The 12,949-nt window shown below is 39.1% G+C and overlaps 1 protein-coding gene across 1 annotated transcript in view; it reads left to right on the top strand.

The window, feature by feature from the left end:
• Positions 1-9,336, top strand: part of plch2a (phospholipase C, eta 2a) — a 40,232-nt gene extending 30,896 nt beyond the window's left edge. The window contains exons 21-22 of the mRNA XM_077589265.1: positions 2,638-3,010; positions 6,522-9,336. Of these exons, the coding sequence (XP_077445391.1) occupies positions 2,638-3,010; positions 6,522-8,080 (1,932 nt within the window). The 3' untranslated portion in view covers positions 8,081-9,336. The remainder of the gene's footprint in view (positions 1-2,637; positions 3,011-6,521) is intronic.
• The last annotated feature ends 3,613 nt before the right edge of the window (positions 9,337-12,949 follow it).

Raw genomic sequence — 12,949 nt, 5'->3', positions numbered from 1 at the left:
TACCCACTGAAGTCGGTCTTATGGTGTTCTTATATATTGTATTATATAAGTTATCTAAACGTAAAGTTATAAGAGAAATGTACGTACAATATGTGTAAGAAGGAGGTGTTGCTGGTATTTCAACTTTTAGAAAGAATGTAGCTGTAGCTATGATAAAAATTCAGTTGCTTCCTGTTCCAAGCATCTGTTTCTCGTTGCCTGTAGTATAAGTGTAATTCATATTGTCTTTTTTGGAAAGCTTCTCTTTCTTAACAGTTGTGCTTTATATCTTACTTCCTACCACTCCCATGTTTTATTTCTTTTTCATCTGTTGCTTTCTGATTCTCTCTTTCTGTCCTGCTCTGTCTGTGTCTCTCTGTAATTCCAGTGGGCCCCTCTTTTACCAAATGATTCTTTTCGAAGTGGGACATTTTTAGGAGAATTGACGCTGCCACTCAAAGCTCAGGTGTAGTGACACCCAGTCGGCATCTTGCATGAGCCCAAGTCAAACTGCCTTTCCACATATCTCACTTGTCAACTTTATAATGAGAAGCAACTCATGCCTGGCATGAGTTATTGAAAGCTTGAATTATCAGTACTTTCCGTGATCCATCAAGTAGATCCAACGTCTTCAAGTCTAACAGCTAGAGCTATTGCTATGTATACAGTTCTATCAAAACAAATCATCAGGGAATCTGCCTGGCTTCCATCACTTATTTTCTCCTTTGACATTTGTTAGTTTACACACTCATTTAAGCTCCATCCATCATAATAATGAATTTATTACAAAATATTTAACCAAATGCATTCTACTAATCGCGGGTTGCGTCCCAATCACAGACATTTCCCAGTACATAAATTTTGCTGACACAAAAGCTAGTGTGACAGCTACTGAAATACGGAAATCTGATTAAATAGTCCGAATTTAAATTTAAAAGATACCTAAAAAAAGAAATGTTTTCAAGAAAATATACAAACTGTTCTCGTCTTTACACAATTCACCCCGAAACCATACTCGCTCATACTTCAAATTATGTTTTTGCATCAAAGCAGAGATTTTAACTTTTAGGTTTAGTTCCATGGTAACTCTTTTGCTGCTATTTTTTTTAAAAAGTAAAATGCAATTAAATGTAACTTTCCAGCGAATATTACCATATATAAAAATAACAATAGAAACATTCATTTGAAAATTTAAAACAAATGCAGCTTTTCGAGACCAATATTGCTATGGGCTTAAAAATGTGATTAATCAAGATAAATTCTTAGCAGGACCTCTAATATATATATATATATATATATATATATATATATATATATATATATATATATATATATATATATATATATATATATATGTATGTATGCATATATATATGTATGTATGTATGTGTGTATATATATAATGCCTCATCATCTCCTGAGAAAGGATAAAAACGCTTACCATGTTTTATACAAAATATATATATATATATCTATATATATATATATATATATATATATGTATGTATGCATATATATATATGTATGTATGTATGTGTGTGTATATATATATATATATATATATATATATATATATATATATATATATATATATATATATATATAAGCAATCTGATAAAAATAATGCCTCATCATCTCCTGAGAAAGGATAAAAACGCTTACCATGTTTTATACAAAATATATATATATATATCTATATATCTATATATATATATATATATGTATGTATGCATATATATATATGTATGTATGTATGTGTGTGTATATATATATATATATATATATATATATATATATATATATATATATATATATATATATATATATATAAGCAATCTGATAAAAATAATGCCTCATCATCTCCTGAGAAAGGATAAAAACGCTTACCATGTTTTATACAAAAAGGTTTGCAAATAAAAACACTTAGCTTCCAGGCTGATCTCAGCTTTTCCACTTCACATTTTTTTTGAATTTTCTATGTCGTTGTCTGTCTCTCACTGTTACTGTCACCTCCAATGTCTACTCTGACTATACTTGGATCTACCTCACTCACATTATTTTAAAGTGGCACTGGTGTTTTTTTTTTCTCGAGAATGATCAGATTTACTATTGGACAAATAATGTCATCACATTGTCGGGTTGTTATTATAAATGTAAATATAAAGTCTTACCTTGCTCCATTTATGACACATAAACATCCACACATTTGCATATACATGACATAGAACTGAGTACTATGCTGTATTATTATGGAAAATATGTTCAATAGCCTTGGCTTTGTATAGGACATGTCATTAATAGTAAGATTTGCATAAAATATCGGATGCAGTTGTTTATTTTTTTTTCTGCCACTCATGCATTGTTTCAAGCATGCAATGCTCATCAGTGGTATCATTTCAAGTTTGAAAGTGAGGACATCAATTTCAAAGAGCTTTTCTTCAAATGTATTAGTCAACTATTGTAGGGTGAGCAGTGACATGAAAGTATACGTGAATGTGTTATGATTTTACTTGCTCCTTCACTTTAGCATGTTCACTCCTCTAAAACCGTGTTATTGTATTAATGAAGTCCACCACTTTTCATGTGAATTATATTTGGCTGCAATGGTATCCTCTGTGATTAGTAATTTACCATTTCTGTTTGTTGTGCTTTCGTCAGGCCAAAGCAGCCAGTGGCATAAAAGGCCTGTTTCACAGAAACCCAAAGCAGGCCTCCCTAGACAGTCATGCTGCTGCACAGCACAGCCGTAAGCAGCCGTTTGGTGCCCACATCCTGCGCCGCACTGCCAGTGCCCCAACCAAAGCCCCACCCAAAGTCAAGAAGGGCCTTCCTGAGATTACCACAAACACCAAAGACTGCAACTCGGAGGGTACAAGTGCAGACCGAGAGTCAGAGGACAAGGCTTCTGCTTCCTCCTCTCACCAGTCAACAGCACCACAATTCCGCAATGGCGATTCACTGGCATCCCGCCAACCCAAGGCCACCAATGAACACCCTGATTCCAATGGGACTTTTTATGCCGATGGTAAAGGTAAGAGCCCTCGCTCTGCTCATCGCCGTCCTTTGAGTGAGCCTTTGAAACGGACCAGCCGACTGCGTTTTCACGATTTAGACACGAAACCAGGGGTTTTAGCTCGGGTCTCGCTTAACAGCTCGGGCAGAGTGGGAATATCTTCTAACTGTATCACGTGTGTGATCGGCTCCAAGGAGAGTCCAGACGCAGAGAGAAAGGGTGGTGTTAATAAAAAGCAGGGCTCGAAGGTAAAATTGTCGGATGAGCAGGAAATAAATAACTACTCACCCAAGAAAATTGTTCGGCCGCAACGTGCGGTTCATTCTCCACCGGTTTCACATTCACTTCCCCAATCCAAGGAAGCCCAGTTTCAGTACGCTACCCAGGCTTTTCTACGACCTAAGCCTATCCCCAGATCCAAAGCAAGGCAAACTCTAGCCGCCGAGCACCTCCAAATTCTGCCTGATGCTTCACACAGGAATGCACTGTCATGCAATATTCCACGTAGGCGCTTTCCCAATACTGTCACACCCGTGCAGAGCGTCACACCGGATTACAGGAGCAACCTCCGTTGGCATCAAGCAACAGTACCCAAATACGGTACTGTATGTGGCCCTGCATTCATACCATTCACAAACAGTGATGGGATGCAAAGACTCTCACTCAGTGATGACAGCAGCAGCTGCGATAGTTTTGGAAGCCTGAGCAGTTTTGACTCACTCCCAGTGCTGCCTCGAAGTTCTGTCCTCGACAGCCGCAAGAGAGCAGCAGGCACTCTTCAGCGTGAGATGAATGCCCTGTTTGCCCAGAAAATGGAGGAGTTGCGTCATAAGTCACCCCTGTTCTTCACTGGTAAGATGTCATGTGCAGCTGGATGCTGTGTATTTACAATCTAGTGTAGAACAGTACTTTTAGTTTTACTCTAGTAGACCCCCGTATTTTCTAAAATCACCTGAGGTAGATGTAATCCAAATCAGAGCAAACCCCAAAATTTGTAACTTTTGTCCTATTTAGTTTATTTGAAATCTTAGTTTCCTTTAACAATAAGATTCCCCAAGTGAATGTACTTGTGCTTCTCTTTGCCCCCTGGTACACCTCACATGCTTAATAGATCACCCAAGTGGTAAGTTTTAATTGATTGCAAATACAAGTAATGTCAGTACCAAACGATGCAAAGACAGTGGTACCTCCACTTAAGAATGCTTCTACAGATGAGATATTCAATGAAAAGCATCAATGGCAAATATTTTTTTCCAAGGTACAAAAACAATCCAAGTTACGAAATGTCAAATGAAATCAAACATCCCCAGAAACTTAAATATGCATCCCCATGATGCCGGAACCAAGGTTAGTGCGCTGTAGGCGGACAGTAGAGCCAGCCCGGGCCCTGTGTGGGGTAGCTGCCACTTAGTCTGATAGGGGGAAAACAGCGCCAGTCTGTCCCAAAAACGGCACTCCAAAGGCGGACGCCTGGCCGGCCAAGTATGAGCGCGACTGTCCGACCAAAAGCCTCTTTGTGGGCACTTTTTAATCTTTTTCCGGGGGTGAGGTCCTGATCGGTGTACCTCATTCCTCACTAAGTTGTTTCTTGAGTTTTTCTGAGTGTGCGTAACATAATTTTATGGTCTTAAATTGTGTGTTTATATTCATGTGTATGCACGTTTACTCAGCTGCCGCTCGTAATTCCACTCCATGGGAAAACGTCTTTGCATTTCTTATTCATTTTGATGGGTTAATGATGACAGTGAAATTTCCCGGATACGGGATGAATAAAGTTATCTAATCTAATCTAATCTAATCTAATCTAATCTAATCTAATCTAATCTAATCTAATCTAATCTAATCTAATCTAATCTAATCTAATCTAATCTAATCTAATCTAATCTAATTGAATAAATTTCTTTCTCTTTTTTTGCCACACATACATATATTTCATAGAAAATATGTATACTTTTGATATCCTTAACGGGTTAGGGGATAGTATCAAAGATTGTGGAACAAATTATGCTAATTCAATGGAAAATATGTCACTACTGACGGAAATTCCAAGTTACAAAACCATTTTTGGAACGAAATAATTTCAGAAGTAGAGGTACCACTATATTATTCAAGTTGCTTCTAGAAGTAGAATGAGGCTACGTTTCTGTGATCGTAATGTGTTTTCTGCATGTAATTTTGTGGAAGTCTGACATGCTTAAGTTTGATTTTTTCCTCTCTCCTTTCACTGTTGAATAATTTTTTCAATGTAGTTTTCCTCGAAATCAGCTTATCACTTCTATTAATTGATGCTATTCTCTGGAAGCTGTTCCCTAGGCCCCATCTCCTTCTCTTTCCAGTTTTTGCTGAACTCCTTTTTTCCTGTTTTTCCCTTTGCACGCTCTCTCTGTTCCTAGTGCAGAATTGAGGGGATGACCAGAGCCAGGTAAACCTGCTGAATGCACACAACCTCAAGTACTGTCTTTTTGTGCATTTTTACTTCACCCATCATTCTCTCCATCTTACCAGCCTTTTTAACCTTTGTCCACCATTCATTTCCAAGTTGTTGTGGTTTTTGAGCAGAATGTTTTTCGTTTGTTTTAATCATAATTGATTTGAGTTTGGAATAAATAGCTCCAAAAGGGCTAACTCTTTATTTGAATACAAAATAACATCATTCAACAAACTAAAGTCCACCATACAAATTATTTTGACAACTAAATAAAAACAGTGTAAGTAACATAGTACCTTATGTAAAAATGTGTTGTAATATGTCGTTGAAGGACAACATGATATATTGTGATGTATGTTTTTATTTAGACTCGGTTAGCTATTTAGCAGCATGCATGCCATTATTGAGAGATAAGTGAACTGAATGTACATATCTTATTGCACGATGACGAATGAGGGAAATTATACCCAGGGACACTGCTGAAAAACAACAACGAGAAGTTGCTGTCATGAAAGGCAATACATCTCTAAAAAAACCTAATTGAAAATATAATAAGTTCAAAATGTTACAGGCTTGATTCAGATATTTAATGGGATGTGCAACAAAATATTAAGCCCGGATCACTTTTGTTTATTCATTTTTGTCGCATGAGCTATACAATATATTGTACAAGAAGTAAAACATCCCGAAATCCATGGTATTTTTTAACAAATAGTAATAATGGTCCCAGTTGTGTAAACAACAATTATTTAATTGGTACAAAAGCCCATACCTGTTCCGTTGTAATTAAATGAAAAGGCATAGTTTTTTTACTGTCTTCTCCTACTTAACAAACCCAGGTGAGAACATGTGTGGCCTTTTATACTAATCAACCCATTCTCTGCCATTGATATATGTCCAATGGACTAAAAATGGGAGGGTTGGCAGCAAATTAACAACCGTTCAAGTGGAAGAGTTGAACATCCATTCATTTGCTGCCTCCCTTTCTGTTCAAACGAGTTGGTTGTGTACTAGTGTCAACTAATTACAATTTGAAGCAGAATTATTCGAATTTAGGTTAATCATCAAATAATTCATAATTATCCATTTCCCCCCCCACAGACTGTTCTACGATCCGGAACCCAACTGCTCCACCTCCATTACTTTCCCAGAAATCTGGGGATGCGAAAAAGACACATATCAACTGCTCTATTACCATCCCCGAGGACAGCTTTTCCCCACAGCGTCCCGCATCATTGTTGCTCTCACCCTCTGTTCCAGTGAATCCTCAATCCCATTTGACAGTTGTTTCAAATCCATTGCCCAGCAGTGCAATTGCTATGCCTATGGAAGAGAAAAAAGTCAAAACACTCACTCGGACAATATCCCACCCAGTGACAAACTCTGCCGAGCCAAAATTTCAGCTGGAGGAAAAACAACTTCTCCAAACTTTCTTGGAGAATATGAAAATCCAAAAGGAAACCCTTCATAGTCTGATAAATGAGGAAAATATTGAATCAGAAGTGAAGCCTACATTAGAAACATCTGTTGAAACTCATGTAAGTCAGTTGCAAAGACCAATCAGAAATCTGGAATCGCACACGATAGTAAGAAGAACAAATAGTGAAGTCCACGCTCGCGGGAGAGCCCACTCAGTAGTACCAGAAGTATGTACAGATGCTACTCTGAACGACTGCCTTTGGAGCAAGCTTGATCCTGCTTGCCATCGAGACAGCATGTCTTCATCCTCAAGCGTCTCTTCTTGCGACACGATCATTGACTCCCCCCTTAACAACTTGTCCAGGCAGACTCTTGCCAAAACATGCGTCCCTTGTGGTCCCTTCTGTGCCAGCTGCCGCCATTCAGCGCTCATTTCCTTTGATAGCCTTCAAGTCAACAGGAGTAGATCCAACCCTAATCTTCCGGAGAGTGACTGTTTAAAAGATGGACAAACGTCTCTCCAACTCACATCCAATGTCTCCCTGACTAACGGACCTACTCAGAGACGTCATACATGGAACCGACTCTTCATGGAAGGACTCAAGCAGTCATCGGCTAGGACTTCATCAACCTCCCCATCTGAAACGCCAACATCCCTATCCAAAAGCCTCGGGGATCTCACCTCGGATGATATCTCTTGTAACTTTGTAAGCAAGTACCGCAGCATTAGCCGTAGCTTTGTCATGAGGCCAACCAGGGACCAACTTCGAAAGGGCAGCCCGGCAAAAGCTAGACCAACTAGTGAGCTGACAGAGCAGCTACGGAAGTTGACCGATGTGGAGCCCCTCACGGCGAATGACTTTGCCACTGACAACAAACCGAGTGAATATCAAGAATCTGTTGACGCGCCGCAAACAATTCGAAGGTCGTCTTCCAGGAGCCAAAGCAGAGTACGTTACATTGCCAATCGAGCCAAGAAAGCACAGGAAAGGCAAAGGCTCCAGAATTTGATGCAAGGAAATACATGTTTTGGCTATACTGATAACATCAACGGATGTATCGCTAGCCCCATTGAGGAACGGGGAATACCTGAAGGGGCATGTTGCATAGCAAGGTCTCCCTGTGGCAGCCCAAACTTCGTCAATCTCGCCCCATCTTTAAGGTCTCCTTCTTCAAGTCTGTTCCCTACCTCCCCAGAGCCTGAAAACAATGAGGCACTTTTCAAGCTTCAACTTTATTAACTGGATAACTTGAAATTAACCAGTGTGACACATTCAAAGAGCAACATATTCTCAAGCATTCAAGAAATCTTCATTTTTTTATGATGAAAAGGTAGCATAACTCATTAAATGTCTATCAGAGAAATCTGCCTCTACAAACATTGTCCTGACTTTAGGAAAGCAGCGTGTAAAGATTCCTGTAAATTTGCATCAAATGATATATACTTAGTAAAAATGAACATTTTATTTAAAATGGATCTTCATGATGATTTAACCCTTAAGGGCAAGCGAAGAAAAAAACATAACCCGATAAAAACTGAATGTCCACATATGTGAAGACCAGGTCTCAATTCAATTTTCTTTTATTAATAATTATCTCTATCTAAAGCTGTTATTTTTTTAGAGTATTTTCGTGAAATTGCTTGGTACTTTACTTTTTGACAGGAATCGTCCTATTCATTTAAACTGGTAAGACTGGCTTTGATTGCTCATCTTTCACTGCCATTGACGGCACTAGACAGCTAAGCACCATTTATGGCAGTCTGTGCGTTAAATAAATGTCCTATAAAGGGTTAATCATGTGTATTAATCAGCTCTGAAAATCCAGTGTCAATATTTGAAGTAGAGGCCATCTCTTCCAATTCTTAAACCCAGAAATTTATCATTTGAATTTTAGAACTATTGTGAGATTCTTATCCGTATTTGTAGCCCATCCATCTAGCAAGATTCTATGCGCGATGGCATTGTTATGTGAACCATGTGCAGTTTTAGCTAAACAATGAGCTAAAGGCTTACCTACTGAGAAAATCAATTATGTTTATACTTTTACACTGCTAGGTATAGTTTTATTAATAAAATAGCTTGTGAAGCGCTTCAATGTAATGCAACTGGGCTGCCAACTTTCAGCTAATGATTTTCATCTGTAGCATGTCGCAGCACTGAGATAACTATTCATTTTTTTCGTTGTTAGCCCATTTTAGTTGACTGCATGTGTCATAAACACTGTGATATTTATCCCATGGATGGGCTTTATTTTACTAAGATTTTTTATATCAAGATGTTTAATGTCCCAGACTTTTTATAGGACACTTAATCGGTGTTCCCAAGAGAATCACATTGTAATTCTTGTTCCGCGTAGTCCATGCTACTAAAACAATGCACGTTTATTTGTTGGCCTGCTGTATTAATTGTACTTACATGCCAGTTGTTTGTCCAAACATATTGGGATGGTATTTAATTCAATCATGTGTAATTCAATAAAATAATGTAAAATTCAACGATAGTTTCATGGTTATTTTTATTGGTGGTGTGACAATGTCTCTCCCACCAGGACATGAAAATGGTTACCATATTTGTTTGAATATATTTGCTTTTTGGGAATTTTCAATGCTGTAATGCATATAGTAATAATTATGTAAAAATGTGTACACTGTTCAGGATTGTTTTAAATCCATACCCTGGCATTCTGACCTACAAAGTATAAAGGTTTGCCTGGGCAGTCATTTAAAATTTTAATCACGGTCAATAGCATGACATTCTAAATGTGATTCAAAGCTCTGTTGTACACAAAAAACAATAATAAATTCAAAAGAAGTACATATTCATTTTCTGAACTGCTTAATCCTCACAAGGGTCGCTGGAGCCTATCCCAGCTGACTTTGGGCCAGTGGCAGGGTACACCCTGAATTGGTGGGCATGAGGAGATGGACAACCCATGTGCGGTCGATTGGTCGACGGTCTTTTGGTCGCCGTCTTTTGGTCGCCGGTCTTTTGGTCACGGTCTTTTGGTCGCCCGGACCGCGACAACGGACGACCAAAAGACCGGCGACCAAAAGACCGACGACCAAAAGACCGGCGACAAAACAAGGTAAAACAACACGGTCTACGCATCAATAAAAGCCAACAATGGCCCTGAGCAGTTTCACTGAGCCGACGTGTGAGTGTAGTATAAGAGTTTGTATGTACATGCGTTGTCCCTTTAAGAAGCTACGTCAGTCAGGGTCTTAACAAGTTCTCCAACAAAAAACAATAAAAGTCTGGGAAATTTGGAGCTTTTCTTCAGCCTAATAATTACTAGGGCATTATGTATGACTAAATAGTAATTCACAGTTTGTATTTAGGGAATTTGAGCAACGATTTAAATGGTAATTATCAATAACCTTCTGGGCGACCAAAAGATTGGCGACCAAAAGACCATGTACCGGACAACCATTCATACTCACACCTATGAACCTATTTTGAGTGTTCAATCAACCCGTATGTTTCTGAAGTGTGGGAGGAAACTGGAGCTTCTGGAGAATATCCACACAGGAGTTCCACAATGGAGAACCAGCCTGGATTTGAACCCAGGACCCCAGGTCTGTGAGGTCAGGTCTGTGAAGTCAACTCATCATACTTAACCCCTACAAGAACAAACGTATTATTCATTCATTTTCCGAACCGCTTATCCTCACAAGGGTCCCCGGGGAGGTGCTGAAGTCTATTCCAGCCAACTATGGGCACCTTGAATTGGTGGCCAGCCAATCGCAGGACACAAGGAAGCGGACAACCATTCATGCTCTCACTCATACTTCGGGGCAATATATAGTGTTCATCCAGCCTACCATGCATGTTTTGTGGACGTGGGAGGAAACCGGAGTACCCGGTGAAAACCCTGGCAAGCCCAGGGAGAACATGCAAACTCCACACAGGAAGGTTCGGACCTGGGGTCTAATCCTCGATCTTAGAACTGTGAGGCCGATGTCCTAACCACTCACCCACCTTGCTGCTTGAACATGATACCAATTCATTAAAAATTAAATTTATCTTTAGAGGTGTAACGCTGTCCAAATCATGGTTTATATGGGGCTTCAATTTGAATTATGTAAGGCAAACACATTAGTCCAATCCTGTGTCAGTAAGTATATTTAAAGCTTAAAATATATAATAATTATTTCATTTCAATTAAAAAGAAAATGTGATTGCAAGCTACGTATGGACTGCATGTGATCTATCAATATTTTTGATTGTCTGACAGCACTAATATACATACTTCACATTGTTTGTTCTCAGGGGTCAAAAAAGGGCCACATTCATTTGAACAAAGCAAAAGTGTCACATTTTGGTCCAAATGTGTGTTCCACTGTAATTGAGCGTTACACGAACCGACGTGGATGGATTTGACCTTGTAGTTGGTATAAATAAATGCTTTCTCCTCTAATTATCAACTGTGCTTCTGTGTTCAGCGATTACCTTTGGCAAAATCTATTAAACCCCTGCAGAACAGGAGATGTTTTGTTAAAGACAGAGTGGATCCACATTTGATTTCACCCCTAATGGCTAAACTGGCAACCACTGTCCTGATTACTAATTTTTTCCATGCGAATTTGTTTGCATAGAGCTCTCGACCGTAAATCTTTTGAAAAGGTAGATAAACAGGGACATGGGGAATGTATTTAAACTGTGTCCTTCGAGAAGCCCTTTGAATTCTGATTTGTAAGAGTGCCATTACATTTTGCATTGCACTCCAAAAACAGTTCAAGCCTAACCAGGATCTTCAATCTTCACATGCAAAAAGGCACGGAGCCACTTCACGCGTTCTCATGACACGGATTCTTCTAAGCCTCGCCTATTGTCACTCTGTGCTTTCCAGAACTGATGGCCTCCGCTGGCTCGCTGTCACATTCTGCTGGGCCTCTTCTTCAGCTCTGAGAGACTTTGTGAAGCGCAACATGCTTGTTTTAGCGCTGCAGACTCCATTCCAGCCAGTAAAGAAATACAAAAGACAGCTTCATTAGGATTCCAAGACAATCCCAGACACTCTTTTAAGGATGTATTTATCTAGACAGCTTGGCGTAACTTTTTCTCTCAATTGAAGCTGGCTTCACAGTTTGGCACTTGCGGCCGAACAGAATGTTTTGTCTCCAAAAGTGAATGCAACCCTTCCTTTCTGATGAAGTCACTACTCATTTTTAAAGCTTGATTAACTCGTGGAACTTTGCCAAAACCCACAGAGAAAAAAGGTAACTTTCATCATTAAAAATAAAATGTTAATGTAGCTAGAAAATGACGTTTCTGCAAGAATGGTGTGAAGATGCCTTACTTTGCTGGTCAATAAAAACCTGTGAATCACTTCCAAATGATTTTGGTGCATTTCCAAGTCATTTTCTGTGTATTTCGAGTTACTCTCTATTGATTGTAGAGCAGTTCTGGGTCACGTCCTGCTGATTTTGGGCATGTCAGTTTTTCAGAGTCGCTACCTAGAACCTAATGTCATTTCCTGTTAAATTTGAGGCATTCCCTGGTCATCTTCTGTTCATTTTGGATCACTTCCTGTCAATTTTGTGGCATTTCTGGGTCACCTCCTGTTTAATATGCGGCCTTTTCAGGGCGTTTCCTGTTTTTCTTTTTCTTTTTTTGAGCAATTTACAATACTACAAACATATAGAAATGACAGAGCCAATCAATAGGCATGTGAGTGGTCTAAACAAGCTTCAGCCTTACTGGCTGTTTTCTGCTTGGTCCTCGTGTTATGTCTGTTTGATATATAATATAGTTTTTGGACGGAAAAAACTGCATTGGACAGAAACAACGTTTTGAAAAAAAAAGTATTGTTATAAATTGCGGGGTGCTGAAGCCCAGCTGACTTCGGGCAAAAGGCAGACTACACCCTAGACTGGTTGGCCAGTCGTAGGGGACGCAAATAGACAGACAACCATTCACACTCACAATCACACCATTCTACCACCAGTAGGTGGGAATTGATCCCATGCTGCCCAGGCCATAGTCAACAAAAGAACCACTACACCATCGGGTCACTATGCCATTCCATTACAGATTTTCTGCCGAAATGAAAGCCTGACCTGATATAAAAACTCTGAACCACTTTATCCTCACTAGGGTCGCGAAGGG

This window comes from Stigmatopora argus, chromosome 1, assembly GCF_051989625.1.
Source record: "Stigmatopora argus isolate UIUO_Sarg chromosome 1, RoL_Sarg_1.0, whole genome shotgun sequence".
In the NCBI taxonomy this organism is placed as follows: domain Eukaryota; kingdom Metazoa; phylum Chordata; class Actinopteri; order Syngnathiformes; family Syngnathidae; genus Stigmatopora; species Stigmatopora argus.
Note: the sequence above shows the minus strand (reverse complement) of the source record. Positions and strands in the feature narration are given on the sequence as shown.